This window comes from Beta vulgaris, chromosome 2 (assembly GCF_026745355.1).
Source record: "Beta vulgaris subsp. vulgaris cultivar EL10 chromosome 2, EL10.2, whole genome shotgun sequence".
NCBI lineage: Eukaryota > Viridiplantae > Streptophyta > Magnoliopsida > Caryophyllales > Amaranthaceae > Beta > Beta vulgaris.
In genome coordinates this window covers 46,769,932-46,790,167 of record NC_079203.1, presented here as the reverse complement: position 1 = coordinate 46,790,167, position 20,236 = coordinate 46,769,932, and the positions used below count along the sequence as shown (strand labels likewise).

General features: G+C 38.7%; 2 protein-coding genes and 1 long non-coding RNA gene across 3 annotated transcripts; 1 reads left to right on the top strand and 2 right to left on the bottom strand.

Moving 5' to 3' along the window:
• The first annotated feature begins 3,860 nt into the window (after positions 1–3,860).
• Positions 3,861–8,799, top strand: LOC125495010 (uncharacterized). The gene is made up of 2 exons (XR_007271457.2): positions 3,861–6,735; positions 6,847–8,799. It is a non-coding gene; the product is annotated as an uncharacterized LOC125495010 (long non-coding RNA).
• Positions 8,800–11,900: 3,101 nt separating this feature from the next.
• On the bottom strand, positions 11,901–12,894 carry LOC125495011 (disease resistance protein TAO1-like). Its single transcript, XM_057392700.1, has 2 exons — positions 12,464–12,894; positions 11,901–11,951 (listed from the first exon to the last, which is right to left on the bottom strand). Exons 1-2 carry the CDS (start codon positions 12,835–12,837, stop codon positions 11,924–11,926), a joined length of 402 nt encoding a protein of 133 aa, XP_057248683.1. The 5' UTR covers positions 12,838–12,894; the 3' UTR covers positions 11,901–11,923.
• Positions 12,895–12,944: 50 nt separating this feature from the next.
• Positions 12,945–13,727, bottom strand: LOC130590535 (uncharacterized). Its single transcript, XM_057393025.1, has one exon. The coding sequence runs from the start codon at positions 13,725–13,727 to the stop codon at positions 12,945–12,947; it is 783 nt and encodes a 260-aa protein (XP_057249008.1).
• Positions 13,728–20,236: the final 6,509 nt, after the last annotated feature.

Below are 20,236 nucleotides of genomic sequence, written 5' to 3'. Positions count from 1 at the left end.
GTCCTTGAAATCAAGAGAAAAAGTACGTTTTGCAGAGCATGTCTGTCATAATCTTCTCTCTCTCTATAAAACTTTCTCTTATTACTCCTGATATCTGACTTAAGGTTCAGAAGGGGAGCCACCACCCAAACCTCTAAGGTGGGTCCTTTTTTGCAGGTTCGGGAACGAAGCTTAGGATCGGGATCCTTTGACCAGAATATCATTGCACAAGTCTCCATCTAAGAACATGTTGTGGAATAGCAATATGTTTACTTGTTTAAGGACTACGTAACATTTGGCGCCGTATGTGGGGAGACGCAACGATAACTGAGTGTCACTCATCCAATATAGCAAGAAATCGAAGTTTTGAGGTTCTAGTAGAAGACGTGGATAATGAAAGGCCACCTCGAGGAAGGATAGGCCTCCGAATATTGTCAACATTCCTGGACGAAGTCGAGAGCCTATCATTCAAGAGAACCTTGAACGTCCTGTGACTGTTGTCCATCTAGAAAATGTTTTGAATGATTTTTAGACTAAGATGGTTGCGGTCGTCCAGGAGCAAATCAAGAGCAATTATATGCTGTTTTTTCAAGTAAACTCGGATCCAGCTGCTGTAAACCCTTTTAGGGAGTATTCTCGAGAGGTCGTCCAGGTCTAAGTTGGCCTGTTCATTAGGAACCATCTAAGAGGCCAGCCAAAGAAAGGCAGCCAGAAGTTAGTGAGCAGCGAAGGAAGATGGACTGGAAGCTAGTAGTTCGAACTCAAGATAACGTTCATCCAAGCGGGCATCGGATGGAAACAAATGCTCAAGAGTATTTGGAGGCAAAGAAGGCCGCAACCTTGCAGCGTTCGGCCACAGGATCCACCCCATATCTGAGGGATCCTCCGTTGAGGTTGCCATCCAAAACTGAGAGAAGAAGTTTGGGACCTTCTGTTGTTCGGCCAAGGCAGGAAAAGACAGTGTTACAACCTATGGTGTACAAGCGACTAGGGCTCGCAAACACCTCATCTAACCCAGTGCTAAAGGAATTTCGTAGGGAGCACATACCTACTGAGGGACAGCCGGGAGCTCTCCAGATTACCTGCCGGACTCCATTTTCGTCTAGAATCATGGAGGCACCCCCTTTCCCAAAGGTTAAGCTTCCTATGATAGTCCCCGTTGATGGAACCACTGATCCCGATGATCATTTATCTGCATACAAACACCAAATGTATGTCCAGGCCGTGGATGATGCCACATGGTGTAAGAATTTTCCCAAAGGTTAAGCTTCTCAAATAGTAACGCTCATGTAAACTGTTATTAAAATTGATAGCTCTGGAGATGATGTTATTGAGTTACGAGCTTATTTTTTAGAGGTAAAGATCATGTGTATTTATCTAATTTGTTTTACATAGTAGAAAATTAGTTGTTGGCTCGGGCGATATCCCATATCATTTATTAATTGGAATGTACTTAGAAAATGATCTTCCAAATCCTTTTATTTAGATTTTCTACATAGTAAATTATAATATGGATTATTTTATATAACCCTCGATTTCAAGAGATTACACATACAACACACACATATAATTGCTTACAAGTTACAACTAATATGATACAATATTGTTTTTGAAATTTAGGTTAATTTGTAATCGATGTAAATTATATAATGTAATAGAGTTAACTACGGAGGTAATAAAAATTTGAAGAGCTTTTTTTAAAATATTAAGAGTAATGGTAGATCATGTAATAATTTTTTTTTTCCTTAAAGGACCAAGTCACCAAGTACAATTCTTGTTCTTTAACCCGAAATCCCACCGTAACTAACACCTTGTTTGGCATTTTTTAATAGAGGAAGGAAAAAGAAAGGAAGAGTAAGGAATAGAAAGGAAAAGAAGAGAAAGAAGGTAGTTGTAGATTGTAGTTTCTAATATTTAGTATTGTTGGTGGATTTGAGAGGAATCAGATGTTTGGTTGTCATCAATTAAAGGAAATGAACGAAAGGAATAAAGAAAATATAGGTAAAAACTTCTTAACTTTCTTTCCTGTCAAATTTCTCCAATTTTGAGAGGGAAAAAAAAAATCAAGAATTTAAGAGTATTCTTTTCTTTCCACTTCCTCTCCTTTCCAATCAAACTCCTCTTATTTTCTTCTACCAAACATGAGAAAGTTTGTTTTTACCTTTTCTTTCTTTTTTTCCCATCCAAATACTTCCTACCAAACAAAGCCTAAGTATTTTTTTTTTTTTTTGAGGGGAACCCCAAGAGGGAGATCATATTATATCATTCATAGCCAAAGACATAACATCAACCGGAATATCATCCACCCAAACACGTTTGCCAATCTCTCAAGGTTGGAGATGAGCCAACATATGAGCAACATTATTACGGAACGTTTCACAAAAGACCAAACAACAAAATCAAAACAAACAACCAAATCTAAAATGTCATCTATAATTAAATGAAACTCACTAGATCCCCCTCTACCCTTTCTTAAAGCTTGTATCGCTAGAAGGCTATCACTCTCCACCTCCAAGTGACGGTAGCCTAACTCCTTCGCCAGTTTGAGACCATGATAAATCGCCTTTGCTTCCGCTACACGCGGCTCCCAAGCGACCTCGAATTGAAATGCACCAGCAGCTAGTACATCACCCTTCTCATCACGGAACACCGCACCTAACCCGCACCCACCAACCCCAATTTGGCCCGCATCAATATTGAGCTTTACGGTTCCAGCGCTGGGCTTGGCCCATTCAGTTGCGTGGGGGGCAGCAGCAGCTCCTCCCTTGTGGCGAGTTTGGCTAATTTCCAAGGCTTCTTTACATATCTTCTTTGCATATTGCCATGTGGCCATAGGATAGCCCCCCTCACCTTCCATTAACATCTTGCATCTAGCCCCCCAAATCGCCCAAGATAGAGTCACCAACTCGCACATCGCCTCCCCTTCCGACTTTTCGAAACAACCTTCCCACCAGTCACCCACATACCTGCCCACGTCTCGCTCCCTAATGTCGAAATCACTAAGTCTCCAAACCTCCTGTGCGAAAGAGCAGTAGTATAGTGCATGAACTACAGATTCATCGCCTTGCCCACACACGCTACAAATCTTTTCCCTGCTAGGAACACGACGGTTCAGAGCTAAGTTTGTGGGGAGGGCGTTTGAGAGAGCCCTCCACGCAAAAATTTTAACCTGGGGCAGCACTTGCAAACTCCATATTTTCTTCCAAACCATCGAAGGAGACGAAGTAGAGGCTTCAATAGCTTGCTCCGAGTCCCCCCAAATAGCTTTGTATGCAGATCTCACCGAATACACTCCATCCTTTTCAAGGTCCCAACACATAACATCCTCCGGAAGACGGGAACTTATAGGGATACTCATTACTCGTTCCACCTCAAAAGGTAGAAAAAGTTGTGATAATAAACTTCTATTCCAATTCTTATAAATAGGATGAATTAAATCCCCCACCATAGTATTAGGATTCGAATTCCCTCGCGGAGAAATAATTTTGCGAGACTGCCTACCTGGAATCCATTCATCATGCCAAACTCGGATTTTTTCACCATCACCAACCCTCCACCTAACTCCTCTTCTCAACACCCACCTCGCTTCCCAAATACCACGCCAAGTATTTAATGTCCCTACAATTTTTACCTCCCTAAACTTCCTTTCTTGCATTGAAAACAGCAAGAGGACTCCATTTCCAACAATTTGGGTTTCTACTTTCTATTATGGTTTTTATTATAAACCTAGATCTTGCACTATTTGAGTTTTATTTCTTACAAGTTACAATTAAGCTTTCACGCAAGATATAAAACTAAAATATCACAAGGTCTAACTCTGCAACCAAGAAATGCACCATACATAATCAATGTATGCAGAATGCAGTAATTCAGGTATTATCTTTCTCTCCTTTTTATCAAATTTCTTTGTATATATTTTGGTAGCATAATCTTTGAATTTTCAGTTTTAAAATCGTTACTGAAGCTGGAGTTTTTGCTGGATGGGAAAAAAATTGAAGTATGATATGTATAAATCATAGTTTCTGAATTCTGAATGTTGGCATATGTTATGTTTGTATCTGATTTCCTGGATAATTTAATTCTTAGAGTGACAATTTTGTAAAACATTACATGTGATTGTTCAAGGAATGAAAATTCAATGTGAGAATTTTTGAATTTAGTGGCTGAAAACGAATTATGTGTGACACTATTGATTTTTGCTACTCTGGAATTGAAGTGAGAGATTGAAAAATTCATGATAATTATGGTAATTTTATCACACTCTTGCTACTTGCCTGGAACTTAGCTCGAACCGTTGTATTCATGAGGTTGCGAAATCGAGGTTCAAATATCTGTAGAGAGACAGTCCATTGTTCATTTTGTATGAGATTGTCAGTTGTTACACAAATTGCTGGTTATATAGTTATTGGCCATAGGAATATAAGAGACATAATTCAGTGTGGACTATATAGCAAATCCGAGTTATTTGCTAGGCAGGAAGTTACCATTATCGACTTTAAGTCTATGAATTAAGCTGCTTGATGATGCCAGATGGCCAGTATAATGTAGTGTGGACAGCCATAATGAGTTGGTCTTGCTGATTAATGACAGAACTTCCGGCGTGAACCAGAGATAATTCATATATCATCTTGAGAGCTTTAGGTGCGTATTTAAGCAATATTCATGAATTATGAGAACAAAGATCTTGGTGGAGTACTTGAACGAAGTCTTTTGGAACTAAGAACTAAAAAATAGCTAACTGGGTCTAGGCTTGGAACTTAAAGAAAAGTTCCAACCTAAAGTACATTATTTCTAGCTTCTTTTTCATTAAACTCATGTTCCCAAGTACGTTTTAAAAATGTTCGCCTCTGATGATACACACCTGCTTGGCCACACCCTCCTTTCCAGGCCATTTTGCCTCAGAAATCTGGTGTCCTGATAGCTTGTCGTTTTTGTCTTCTGAATAATCCCATCTGTGCATCACCCCTCCCCCTAGAAAAAGGGAAAGAAGTGAGAGAAGTAGGACAAGAAATAAGACATATGCCAAAAACTACTAGGACAACTTTGCAAATAGTCAAGATTACGGAGTCGATTATAGATAGTGCTTATGATTCTCCTTTTTTTTTTTTTGCCTTCACTAAATCACTATGATGCAGTAAAAGGAGAGAGATCCCTTAACCTTGTTTTGCCACCAGTTAACCCCCCAAAACTATAAATAATGTGGAGACAAATAATTTGAGGGGTACATAAGAAACATATGAACATGAGGATATGCTGAATAAGGCACCAATCTTTATCCTACTAGCTCAGTGGCTCCTATTCACCACAGAAATGCAGATAATACTGGCTTTTTGCCATGAATATTTTTTGACCATATTGGATCATTGTCGTTTTGGGAAAAAAAAACTCAGTCTACCTATTATTTCACTGATTGTCCAACTCATTTCCCAGTACTTTTTCATGACATTCGAATATATATTGTGTTGTCACTTTAGACAAGTATTTACTCAGTGGCTGTTTTGCAGTCACTTCTTCCACTTTCGGGGAGATGGTTCTAATAGATATAGGCATATAGCCTTCTCCCTCCTTTTGGTGGAAAGTGAACCAATCTGTTAAACTATTCACTAATTTCTGCAGCTTCATACAGCTCAAAGCTGCTTTGAATGTATATGAAGTACACTTTTTTTGTTGATTGCTCTGTATGTTATCCTTTTTAACCAACAAAATAAAATCTATGCAGAAATAAAAAAAAGTTAGAACTTAGAAGCAAATACTTGCAGGATTATATCGCTTTTCATTTGATTGGGTGATAATCAGAGTTGACCTGATCCTACATTACCAAAACACTGAATTAACTCTGATTGAGTTGTTTCGAAATCCATTAAAATCACACATCTCATCATACTGAACTTAGTCCAGTCTAAAACTAAGCTGAATTCTTGTATGATCTGCTGTAACCCAACTCTAGATTGATCTGATTGCCCGATAGCTGCCTCTAGTACATCTCTATACATAAACACTGCTAGAGGGGGTGCAGCGCTCAAAGTGCTGTCATACCGTGGCAAACTAAGAACAAAAGAAACATGATCAAATGTTAAACTATATTTCTTACTTCTCATGGCCCGTTTGGTAGTTGGCAACAAATGGGGGTTATAGTAATGAATTCATATGTAATTTTTGTATTGAAAGTTTAATTGTCAATGACCAATTGACCATGGTAATGATTATTTATTCGAGAATGGACAAGCATTACCATGAATATTTGGATGAGACTTTACTCACAAATGTAAATCAATAATACCTACCAAACAAGCTGTCAAAGTAATCCATTGCACAAATTGTACAACAATTGTCTATAAAGATTTTCTCCTTGAAACTTCTGAGGCCCGCGAGTTTGTAACTTGAGACTTGGCAGAAAAGATTACAGTAAACGATCATCTAGAATTCTTAAAGAAACCCGTTCAAGGAGCAACATCTTTGTAACATCAGAGTCTTTGTCCACCCTCTTACAGCCATAAGCTGTCTCGTGCCACATCTATGTTAGCTGATGATACCATACGAGGGAAAGAAAATACATAGTGGCTGCGAGACTCTTGAGGTTTTTTCTACTGCACTACTGATAACTTAGATTTTATATTTAATGATTACTACTAACAACTTATCATCCACATTGTACTTGCAACCCATTTGAACAACCTTTCTTTATCTATTTATCTGTTTCTTAGAATAGAACTGTTCAAGCTGCCGATGTCTGACAAGTTGGAGAAGCTCTAAGTGGTGTGTTACATTTTTTTGTTGCTTGCTTCAGCATGTTCTCTATATTCTCTATGTTTACTTGTGCTCATGGGAGCATATATAACAAGACGGTAGACTGATTGTATGACACAGGGAACTTTCAGTAGATTTGTCCAGAGGAAGATTAACATACAGGCAGCAGTAAATAGATTGAAAGCGTTCAGGCCTAGCACATACTACTGTCTACAGGGTTAGGATAAGGGTACCATGCAAGTTTACGAAGCACAGCAATACAGAAAGCTGATTTTTACAGCCTTAGTGTACAATTTAGATGAATTTCTTGTGAAGCGGAATTGCACGAAGTCGCTGAGCTTTCTCCAAGCTGATCCCAAAGTTTTCCTCCATATCTATATTCTCTGGTGAAACCCCAGCTTCTGGCTCCCAATCAAATCCATGAATTAGTGATCCCAGTACGAAAGGGATCATTCGAATAGCCAATGGCAGTCCAGGGCAGATCCTACGGCCAGCACCAAATGGAATCAGTTCAAAATCGTGGCCTCTGACATCAATTTCCATTTTCAGAAATCTCTCTGGCTCAAAACATTCAGGATTGTCCCACAAGTTGTGATCTCTCCCGATCGCCCATACATTGATTAAAACTCGTGTGTTTTTGGGTACAGTAAAGCCACAGAGCTGCACATCAGTATCAGCTTTTCTGGGCAACAGAAGAGGTGCTGGCGGATGTAGTCTTAAGGTTTCCTTGACAGTTGCCTGCAAGTATGGAAGTCGGCATAAGTCGGATTCTTCTACTGGATTTCCTTTTCCAATGATTTCTTCGAGCTCTGCTTGTGCCTTTTTCAGCTTTTTTGGATTCTTTAGAAGTTCTGTCATTGCCCATTCAATGGTAGTTGATGTTGTGTCAGTACCTGCATTAATTATATCCTGCAGAAACGAAACATCACTACTTTGGAGTAAGGCAAAGAAACATAATAGTAGTTTAGACTATACCAGTAGTTGATGGGGGATTTTTGAAGGTTCCATAAGTTCCTGATTTTTGTCATGATGACTTATCCCGAGCAATGCATCTAGAACATCATAGCCTTGTATTGAAGATGACGGCCTCTTTCCCTGCAATCGTTGATCAATTATAATCTTGAGAAGGTCCATCACCTTCTTGGAGAGAACAGTGGCACGCCGCCTGATGCCTTGTGGGTCAATCTTCTGCAAGATGGGAAAATGATCTGCAAAATTGGGTTTACCAACTTCTTCCAACGAACTTCTTATTGTCTCTCGTAGTTCACAAGCATATTCAGAACTCGGGTCACCCAAATCCATTGAAAAAAAAGCACTTGATAACAAATTGAGGGAAGTGGTGAACGTGACTTGGCCAATATCCACTGCTTTACCACCTTTGCTGCTGCTCCTCTCAACAAACGTAAGGAGATCATTAATCTTATCTCTTCGGAGGCTTTGGGTTTCATCCAGTTTGCTGGGAGAGAAAACTAACGAATTGCATACTTTGCGAAGATTCCGCCATTCAGATGATGTAGCCGGCAACCAACCAATGGAATATTGATGGTGGTTGAGTGCACGGATAGCATCAACAACATAGCGATTGGCTAAGGACTGATCATTCTTCTAATGGGCTTCTTTAGCCCCGGCTGCTGAAGAAATGACAACTGTAGGCACTTGGCCGAGCTTCAGCATCATCAAAGGGCCATATCTTTTGGCAAGTTCAGTCAAGGAGATATGCGGTTTGTTGCCGAGGCATAAGAGGTTCCCAAAGATGGGCAATGGATAAGGACCTGGTGGAATATTTCTTGGTTTTGAGAGTTTCTTAGCAGTTGAGAGAAGGAGGTGGATTGTAACCCATGTTAAAACAACATATATCACAAAGCTCAGGTAATTCATGGATCTCTACAACTCTTGAGTTATCTTTGCCTTTTTGTTTGTGTTTGTGAGTTTTTTCTTGTTGACTTGGTGCCTGAACATGTATTCTTATTTCTTCTCACACTGACACAGTTATATAGTATATACAAAAAATAACAAGCACTTGCTGCTTAATGAACTACTATAAAAGATTTCCCTATATTTCTTTCTCATAAATCATTCTTGTTGTTGATTGGTAGGATTCTTGTTGTTGATTGGTAGGAGCAGGCTGATAATAAAAAAATATATGTACCATGATTGATTTATTTTTTGAAACTAGCAACGCTTACTTTCCCCCTTTTTTATACTATGGTACCTATTTTAGCTCCTTATATTATGAGTGGAGGAATGATGAATAAAATTAGGAAGGGGTTTCTCATTATGTGTCGATTCTTAGTGCGTGTTTGGTTCAACTTATGGAAAGGGATTGGAACTAAATAGAGAGAAGTAATTGTAACTATAATTGTTGCATTTATTCGGTGTTTGGTCCCCCTATGAAAAGGAAATATAATTGTTGCTTCTATTCAGGGTTTGGGGTTGACAAGTGTACCCTAATACCATGTATGGGGGCTGACACTTGCCCAGTGCCTGAAGGTCAAGGAAGTTGGTGACCTGATGACATGGGAGCCGGCTACAGAAGCTCGGGTGAATGGGGACATAACTATAACGGTCCTAAGGTAGCGAAATTCCTTGTCGGGTATATATAAGGTTGGGGAGAGTAATAATTGGGTGGATATAGCTAAGTTTAAGATGTGAAAACCATAATCCTAATCGTCATACTAAACATGTAGCGGAAATGGTTTCTTATTTTTGTTACCAACACATCTATTACCAAACACGTGGTAAATTTTGTAATGAACTGGATATTTGGGACAGTAAAATCAAAGAAGATGAAGATGATTTTGATTGATAATAATGGAAATAACAGAAAATAAAGATAGATTATCAAGTTTTTGAGTGACTTGACACACTCCCAAAGCTAACCACTAAAATAAACTCTCCAATATTGTCTTCATATATCTTCTCCTCCTAATCCCATATATTTATAGTCTACTTGCCTTATTTTCCAAGCTTAACATATTAACTAGAGTATATTACTAAAATATCCTTACCATTCTAGGCTAGTCTATTACAAATTTGGAAGTTCACGGGCTCTAAAGTTTAAAACCGAGTATTTATTATATTCCCCTTTCTGCTTTCGTTGTTGGTTTTGTACATATAGATTAAGTAATACTTCCTCCCATCTCAACTCGAAAATTTGTCCAAAAAATTACAACTTCGTTGGTTTAGCACTTTGTACATTCCTTAGCTTACCTAGTGGAATTAGCTTTATTTTCCAGTAATTTTGTAAATATTGTCAAAATAATATTTGTGATGATGCCATTAAAACTCTCTACTGCAAGGTTTAAGTATAATTTGAACAGAGGTATTATAATTACCAAGAGATCATGATTTTTTTTTTGGGGCTTGGAGAGCACTTCAAAGCAAAAGGGGAATCAACGAGCCTAATGCTAATTATGAACTTTGTTAATACGCACAGAAATATGATATAGAAATCATTACAGAAGCTAGCATCATTGTGTATGTTTTCCCCACTTTCGTGGAAAGCTCCATTAATCATATGCTTAGGCCAAGCTGATAAAATTTTGCAAAGATTAATAGTTTACAAAGTGAAGCCTAAGTTAAACACATCAAACCGACAAATTCAGGAAATTATAGGAAATCCCCGATATTACATATTAGTATTAGGGACTGCCTAATTCTTAGTATTTACAATGTTCAAAAAAAATATATATAGGAAATCCCCAATACTACATATCAGTATTAGGGACTGCCTAGTTCTTACACTCTCCAAGAAAACCTCCTTTTCTCTCAAGTCTATGGTTTCGTCCTATGTTACTAGGACTTGGGTACTCATGTCACGCAAGTACATGTAATGTAAGTATTCGAGTCACTTATTTAATGAAGAAATTTTGCATGATTTTGGCCCATAATAAAGCGTTGAAATTTCCCTAACCATATCAGAGTTTTGAGGATCTAAAACGATATATGAGGTAATGTGAAGAGTCCAAGTAGACTTGTTTCCTCCTTTCTTGACTGCTTGTTTTCTTCCAATTGACAACAGAACTGTGAAACATCTAATATTGAACATCCCCTGAAAACACCGAGTAATTACGATCAATAATCCAAATGTGCTCACTGTTGCACTCATATTCTGTATTTTAGTATATAAAAATCGAAACTTAACATCAGTTGAAAGCAATTTGGAATATGACACCTCTCTATCATTTACTAGGTAGCTTGAAAACTCATTATGTACCTTTGCAAAGAAATAATTGCTCAGCTAAGCACATCTTTTGTTAACTTTGTAATGTTAAAGTCTATCAAATAAGTATAGAATCCCTAAACAATTCCAAATTCCATCATCTAAGCTGTTTCACATACCAATAGAATATAATTTGCTAATTTAGTGGAACACACACCTTAAAGAAGGTAGAAAAACCTTTCTGATTTCTGTGTTATTTGCTTGAGACATCTGATATAATTCGTCTTTTTCGTCAGTCTTCTTAGCCTTCTCTGCTCATTTGTCAAGAAAGGCAAGAAATAAGAGTAAGTGAAGAATTTACAAGGAAAGTTACAAAGATAAATGGTGAACAATAAGATGTGGTAAAAATAAGGGTGAGAGGGGTTCATACCTCATAACAAAAGCAATACTTACATATCAACATGGGGAATATGTTGAATAAGGTGGTAATCTTCGCCACCCGGCTTATATTTTTTTGCCATATCTAAACACCCTACAATATGAATTTTCTGCAAAGAGGTAAGGCCCCAGAATGATGGTGGAAGTGATTTCAATTTTGGACACCTAGTAATAAAAAGCTCGTGAAGTTGGGAAAGGTTGCCAAGTTCTTCTGGGAGCACTGTTAGGTTCTTAAGATCTGTGATTGATAGACAATGAAGTGTGGTTAAGCAAGCAATTCCTCGAGGAAGCTTCGTAAGCTTGGGAATTTCCAACAGTTGCAACATACGGAGGCTTGTTAAGGCTTGCGAACTCCTGGTAGGCTTATCTGTAAAATTGACATGGCAAGTCAAGCTACAAGGTGTGGTTGCTCACCATTGAAGTTGCCTTCATGCTTATTTTGAAGGGACCTCCTTCTTCTTTGCAGTTGAAGCCATGTATGTCTGATTACGGTGGGTTGATGAACTTAGATGTGATCAAATAACAGGCCCGAGCCAGAAAATCTTTCCGAGCTCGGGCATTTTTCAGGCAAGACCAAGCTACCTTTGATCATCACATTCAGATTGAGTTCCCGGAGAACAGTGAGCTAAAAGCATTGAGCAAGTACAAAAATGACGAGGGATTAGTACTGGAAAGAATATTCACATAAAAATAAATAGTAATAATTCTCTAAGACGCAATGGGAGAGGAGAAAATTTCCAACCTTGATTTGCCAAAAACGAACCAATTTCCCCAACCCACAAAACACAGCAAAAATTAAATAAATTTTCCATCCGTTTACAAATAATTGTTGCATTTATATTTTTTATGAATGACAATGCAAAATTTTAAGGATTAATATCTCTAGCATATTACGACTAATTTAACAAGATCTGACATGATTATATTATTCATGTACTAATTACAAATGATGGTCAAAATGAAATTTATGAATAGTATAAAAATGTCAAAGTGTAACAATTAAAAAAATGAAGGTGGTAGATTATAGTATTAATAGTTTATTTTTAAGATACTTGTACAAAATAGATAATACTTCTAGTACTCTGTAGAGAGAAACAAATGCTAATTATAAGGTTCCATAAGAATTAAGGTACTCACCGAATCTGAAGATCGGGAATATGTTGAAGGAGGTGACGATCTTGGCCATTGAATTTGACGCTATATCTTTCTTCCAGATGTGGACACACATGAATAAGAAGTGTCTGTAAAGAGGTGAGGCTTTGTAATGATAGTGGAAGTACCCGCAATTCTGGGCAATAATTGATCTCAAGGTACGAAAGCTTAGAGAGGTTGCCGATCTCTTCTGGGAGTGCTATTAACTTCTCCATACTTGCTATTGTAAGTTTCTGAAGTAGGGAGAGGTTACCGATCTCATCTGGGAGAGCTATCAAGTTTTTCATATATCCAATATAAAGGTCCTGAAGGTTGGTTAGGCAAGCAATGCCTCGAGGGAGATTCTTCAAGTTCTTCATGTAACCTAATTCCAAGCTACGGAGGCTTCTCAAGCCTTTCCAATACGTGCTAGTATTCCCCTCTTCTTTTTTTTTTTTTTTTTTTTTGATAAGGAAAGGAAACTAGGTTACACTCTAGTGGAAGCGAAACCTAACTCATCCTTGCGGCTGATAAGAGGAAGCCCCGGAGGAAACTCCGAAGAAGAAACCCAGAGTTGGTGTTGATTCTTGCCCCAATTTGCTAACAGATCCGCCGCTTGATTAGCCTCCCTATAGCAGTGTTGGGCCGAGAAGAACTCCATCCTCTTGATATCATGACCTGCATCCTCGATGATGTTAGTAATCTCCCAAGGAACACGCCACTCCCTCCTAATAGAATTAATTACCACTAAGTTATCTCCTTCTACAAGAAGTTTGCTAATGCCCAGGGAAATCGCTGTCTTTATGCCAATATACATGCCCATTGCTTCCGCCATAAGGATAGACCACGAGGCTGGCAGGGCCTTAGCCCCAAAATGGATTGGTATACCATAGCTATCTCTAATAATGAACCCAAAAGAGCAGTGCTTAGAATCTGACTTGGATCCGTCAAAGTTAAGTTTGAAGCAATCGCGGGGAGGGGGGGTCCAGGCGACCGAAATAGGGTAATTTGTCTGGTGGTGGGTGGGAGCTCCTTTCGAGGATGGGTTACCACCCACATCCTCATCCAAAGAATTAGACCAAGCCTCACAGAAATTGATGATGATTAAAGCCGCATTTTGAATGTTAATGGCTTCCTCATTGAAGCACACTTTGTTTCTAAAAAACCAAATGAACCACCATCCAATCATAACTTTTTGTATTTCTTCCGATGTCATGGAAGCACGTAACTTGTTTAGGACTTCTACGATTTCTTCGGTTTGGAACGTCATCTCCCAACATCTTGGCCATTTAAATGATCTAGCTATTGCTTTGAACAAGTCCAAAGTAAACGGGCAATTTAGGAATAGATGGTTAGTTGTCTCAGTATGGTGACTACAGAAGACACACTCTAGGGGCACTGACACATGACTGCGAAATAATCTTTCCTTCGTTGGGAGTCCATCATTACAAATTTTCCAAATGAAATTGCTTACCTTTGGCGGGACATTGAGCTTCCAAATCCACCTATAGGAGCATTTTTGGATGTTTTCTGGGGTTATCCCCTGGATAAGAAGTGCTGCAGATTTGGTTGAGAACTCACCATTAGGAGTGAGTCTCCAATACATTGCATCCTGAATATCATTAGAAGGGATAGGGGTATGACTAATTGACTAGACAAGGTGATCTGGGAGACAAACTTTTAGGGTGTCAATGTTCCAATTTTTGTTGGGAAGGATGAATTCTTCCACTCGTTGGTTGGGATTGGTGCAGGTAGGGATGATGTCTAACAAAGGATATGGAAGAATCCAACTATCTTTCCAAAATTGAATCGTTTTCCCGTTTCCAACCTTCCATTGAAGACCTTTGCTAAAGATTGGTCTTAATTTCATTAGATTTCTCCATTGCCAAGAGCTTGACTGCGAGGGTGCATAGTCAAAGAGCGTTTTGCTTTTCAGATATTTTTTCGTGACTAGTTGAACCCATAAGTTGCTAGGATCCATTAGAATTCTCCAAAGTAGTTTCATTTGCATTGCTTTGTTATTGACTTCAGCTTTACGAAGTCCTAGTCCACCTAGATATTTTGGCTTGCAGATTCTATCCCATCCAATAAGATTGGGGGTAGAGGCTGTTGGATCACGATTCCAGAAAAAATTTCTACATATCTTTAATGTTTACTAGGGTGGAGCTTGGCAAAGTGAAGCTCTGCATTTGGTGGTTTGGCTTAGTGGCCAGACAAGATTTTATCAACGTTGTTCTCCCTGCCTGGGACACAGTATTTGCTTTCCACTTGGCTAGTTGATTATTTGTGTTTGTTATGATTTTTTCGAAAGTATTTGCATTCACTCTTTTGTCTATGATTGGACATCCTAGGTAAGAATCTAGGGAAGTAACATACTCCATTGCTAGAATTGTTTTGAAATCTGAGATTTGTTGTTCTGACACGTTGCTTGTACATTGGAATGCCGATTTATGATAATTAACTAATTGTCTGGACATGGAACAATATTTATTTAGTATGTTTTTTATGACATGGCAAGATTGAACGTTAGCTTTTGCAAAGATCATGGTATCATCAGCAAAGGTGAGAAATGGGATTCTCATTCCTGATTGACCTGGGCTAACCCCCAGTGCTTGAACTCTTTCTGGCCCTATATACTGAAGTTGTCGAGCTAATAGTTCTGCACATAGAATAAAAAAGTAGGGTGACAGAGGGTCTCCCTGTCTTATTCCTCTCGAAGGAAAAAATTGGTCAGAAGGTATTCCATTAACTATTACTGAAAACGAAACGGTGGAAACACACTCTCGGATCCAATCAATCCATTGTTGGCAGAAACCTAGTTTTTCTAGCGTAGTAAAAATGTAACCCCATTCTAATCTATCATACGCTTTTTCCATATCCAGCTTTATTGCAATCCAACCGGAGGCTCCAGTTTTTTTTCTAAAAGCATGGAAAACTTCATGCGCCATAAGTATGTTATCCTGGATTAGTCGATCTGGAACAAAGGCTCCTTGGAGGGGGTGGACAATTTTCCCTAAAACTTGTTTAAGCCTGTTGACTAAAATTTTTGAAATTATCTTGTACATCGTTGAGCATAAGCTTATTGGCCTAAAGTGATTTGCCGAGGAAGGGTTTTCTATTTTGGGGATAAGAGCTATGAAAGTATGATTGACTTCTTTTAATAGTTTTTCAGAATGGAAGAATGCTTTAACAAATCTTATTACGGATTTACCTATGATTCCCCAATACTTCTGGAAGAATAAGGGGGGGTAACCATCTGGGCCTGGAGATTTATCTGGGTCTAGTTGAAATACTGCGCTGTGGATTTCTTGGTCTGAGACTTGTGCGCATAATTCATAATTATCCTCGGGGGTAATTATTTTATCTAATAATTGGAAGTCTATCCTTGTATCAAAGTTGCTATTTTCATCTGATTTGAATCTGTCCTTGAAATCTTCTTCCACTAGCTTACGTATAATGTTTGGGTTTTGTGAGAAGAATTATTTTGGGCTGTATAGATTTTTATCATGTTGCGGTTTTTTCTTATGGAGGCTGCTCTATGGAAAAACGTGTTATTTTGATCCCCGAGTTTTAGATATTTTTTTTTTGAAAAGAAGGATAATATTACTTAAAGCAAAAGTTATTACAAAACAGCAGCCCCATCAAATCCAGTTCCAGATTGGACTTCATTCGAAGCCCCCTCTGCTATACCAGTAACTAAGTTTTGTTTTTCAGCTAGGAAGATTTCATTACAAACCAAGGGGGGGGGGGGAGCTTAAAGTACAGAAAATATTAAAACCATTCGATAATCCTTTAGCTTGCTTAGCCACGCTATCTGCGAGTTTATTTGAGCCCCTTCCTTCAAAAACCAGCTTGACGCCTCTGAGTTCTTGGAGCAACTCCCTGCAAGATGCAATCATATCCGAGGAAATATCATTTAGCACTTTCTCCTGCAAAATGATTAGTACTGCACGTAGGCAATCAGAAGACAAAATAGTCTCCTTCCAGTTCTTCATCTTTATCCAATTTAGAGCTATTTGGATTGCATGAATTTCCGCTTCCAAAGCATTACTTGAAGAAGTTGACATTATAAATCCCTCAACCCAATCGGCAGCATGGTCACGACAAACTCCACTTAAATTGGCTTGTTTTGTGTTGGCATAGAACGAGGCATCTGTGTTTATTTTGTAGTGGTTTAAGGGTGGTGGTTTCCAAGTAGCGGTTCCGGTTTTGGGAGCTTTTCCCACCTTAGGACGGTTCTGAGTAAAGAACCATTCAGTGGCGGCCCAATTTGATTTTTTAATGAGAACATCAGATGTCACGTTTGTTTTAGAAAAAACCCAAGCATTACGTCTTAGCCAAATGTTCCAAGCTGTGAAAATAAAGATTGCATTACAAGGAGTATGAATTTTTAGGGAGTTAACTGATAAGTTATCCTTTAGCCAGATTTTGAAAGGTATAGTAGGTTGGATGTTCACTTTAGTGAGGTTCCAAACCTCCCTTGCACGTGTGCACAAACGCAGTATGTGTTCCATGTCTTCTACCACCCCTGGGCAGAAAGTGCAGTACGGGCTTAGGCTTTTTATTCTCCAATTTAAGTTAGCATTTGTTGGCATCCTTTCCCACCATGCTTGCCAGAGGAAAAGTTTTTGCTTAGGGTGACCCGGTGTCGTCCAAACCCAGTCCCAGCTCCTATTCCCCGTAGTATTGTGATTTGTTATGTGCGAGGTGGCTAATTTTGAGTTGAATTTATTCACATCCGTCCAGGTTGAGTAGGTACTATCATCTTTTTCATTGAACTGAATGCCTCTTATTTTACTTATCAAATAATCCTCCATTTGGAAGGAAATTAGATGAGTAATGTCATTTGTTTTAAGCTCATTTAGATTCATATTTAACTCCTTCAAGGTTGGAGGCCCTATGAGAAAAGAGTTTAAAGCTTGACCATTTAACCACAAGTCTCCCCATAATTTTATGTCTTTCCCATTTCCAATCCTCCACGCAAGGCTTTTACTGTATTCGCACCATCCCAGCCCCACGTTTCTCCAGATATGAGAGCCTTTGTTAAAATTCGTGGGTTGGTTTTTATTTTTCACATACTTTTCAAATAAGAAGTTTGCCGCCCACATTGTATTATTAGCCAGTTTCCAGCACAAGCGAGCAAGATTAATTTTATTCAGGTTTTGGTTAGAGATGCAGCCAATCCCCCCCTCCGATTTCGGCTTACACAGGTTATGCCAAGCCACCCAAGTGATTTTACTAGCTTCGGTATTCCCATTCCAGAAGAATCTGCTACATATTGAGTCTAGTTTACTTGTAATATTTTTTGGAAAATGTAAGAGATGCATGTAGTATCTAGGTATAGCTTGAAGCGTAGAGTTTATTAGGATTATTCTACCGGCTTTTGACAATACTCGACCCTTCCATGCCGCTAACTTACTCTCCATTTTATCAATGATGAAACTTAGTTTTGTCTTTGAAGGTTTTCTATGGCACAAGGGAAAGCCTAGGTATGTACCCAGATCAATTCTACTCATGATATTCAGCTCTTGCTCAAAATCGTCTTTTATATTTAGGGGGGTGTTGGGCGAAAAGTAAATCATACTTTTGGTTTCATTTGCTTTTTGACCCGAGATATGATAGAAATCCTTTAAAATGTGATTCATGGTTTCAAGAGTTTTTTGATTTGCAACTCCAAAAAGTAGAAGGTCATCCGCAAATAGCAGATGTGATATGTCAGTTTTTCCTCCTCTAACTCTGAAAGGCTTCCAAGCTTTAGAGGCACAAGCTTCATGGATTTTCCTAGATAAGTATTCAAGGCAAATAATAAAGATGTAAGGGGAAAGGGGGTTTCCCTGACGAATTCCCCTTGATGGGCGAAAAGAGGGAGTTCTATTTCCGTTTACTTGAAGGGAGATGGTAGCTGATGTAACACAACTCATGATCATCGTAATTGAATTTTCATTAAAATGGGTCATCCTAAGACAATGCTCTATGAAAGGCCATTCAAGTCTATCATAAGCCTTTTCAAGATCCAATTTTAGTGCTTCTTTGTTGCCAATACGTAGTTGAAAAATCAATTAATTTGTGGCGTTTCTTTAAAAGTCTATTGTACTTAGAGATCAACTCTATTGATGCAGTGTTGTCTATTATTTTGGGTTGAATATTATTTAGTTGGGCATCAGTTTTTCTAATTTGATCCGTTACTTTTCCGAATTTATTTTTGCTCCACTCCTTTGCTTTGTTTTTCAATAGTTTGCATTTTTGGGTGAAACAATACATGTTAGAGCCCACCAATCTTTTATTCCAGATTTTGGCCACTAAGACTAAGAAATCTTTTCTAAAAGTCCATTGCTTTTCAAAGCGAAATGGTGTTGCTTTGACCTCTCTAGTATTACTAGTGAAGGATAGTTGTACTTGGCAGTGATCGGAAGAGGTGAAATTGTACTTGGCCAGAGAACGGAATATCAAGAATGTTACAATTAGATTTTAACAAGTTAATTCTTTTGAATCTCGAAGAGTTAGGGGCAGCACCTCCAATTTTTTCATGTGGTGCCCCAATTTCATTATAATCTCCAATTATTATGAACAATGTGGATAATGAGTTTACAAATAGCATGAGTTCTTTCCAAAAGGCTTCTTTTTCCGAATAATTGGGGGGAGCATAAATAAAGATTGCTATAAAACTTTTGTCTTCATTCAACAAACTGATTTTAGTAGCGATAAATCTATTGGCTTTGAATATAACATTTAAATTATATGGGTTTACAATATTTTCTTTCCAAAACAACCATAATCCTCCTGAGAGGCCAAAAGATGGAATAAAATCACAAAAACTAAACCCACATTTGCGTGCTAAACCTTGAGAAGGGGGGGATACATGATTTTATTTCACTTAGTGCCATAATACTGATTTGGTTGGCGAGGCAAAATCCCTGACTTCTTGCATTGCATTCTTTCTCATTACTCCCTAATATTCCAAAAGCCAATTGTCATGATTCGTTAGATTATAGAACTATTTTCTTGCCCTCTTCAAGGAGGTTGATGCTGAGTCATCTTCATCACTTTCCTTTCCCTTTCTCTTAGATACATCCGAAGGGATAGATGTACTCGAATTACCTGGCTGCTCAACCTCCAAACCTTCAATTTGTTTGAGGAAAGAGTCATCTGAATGAGAGAGTGGAACGGGCTTACATTGAGGTTGGAATGGCTAGTGCTGTTGTTTGAATTTTCCAGGAGAATTGGGCCCTTATCAGGGTCATTATTCCACATTTCCTTCTCCAACCGATCAAGTTCATCCTCAATAAATTCTGAACTGTTACCTGGATAGCTAACTGAAGATTGCTACTGCTTTCTTTCCACAAAAAATCAGATTTGGGGGAGCTGCATCAGGCATACACATCACACCTTCTGGGTGTTGACATAGAGAAGAGGGGATAAGTACTTGAGGTAGGACTGCATGACTTTCATCATTAGAGGGGTTTTGGGTGCATTGGAAGAGGCCACCCTGAGTGATCTTTTACCTTTAGCACTAGGTGGGACTGAAATCCACCCTACTTCAGTGTCTTGATGATCTGGCTGCTGCATAACCGTGTCTTTTAGAGGTCCCACCTCCCTGGCTGAGGGAGGGGGAGGAGGGGGAACCTGGACATTCTTGTTTTTCACACTACCCTCAGCATGGAGTGGAGCCTTGCCTCGTTGTCTAGGCTTAGCATGCACCACATACGCTGACTGAGCTGTGGTGGGATGCGATTCTGGCCTAGTACAATGAGTAGGCTTCTCACCTGCCATAGACGAAAA

Excerpts from the sequence above, each read along its gene's own strand:
- LOC125495011 (XM_057392700.1), bottom strand. The coding sequence starts at position 12,837 with ATGAAGAACTTGAAGAATCTCCCTCGAGGCATTGCTTGCCTAACCAAC. Across the intron at positions 11,952-12,463 it reads ATTCCCGATCTTCAGATTCG|CTCACTGTTCTCCGGGAACT; the intron begins GTGAGTACCTTA and ends CAATGCTTTTAG.
- LOC130590535 (XM_057393025.1), bottom strand. The coding sequence starts at position 13,727 with ATGACGTTCCAAACCGAAGAAATCGTAGAAGTCCTAAACAAGTTACGT.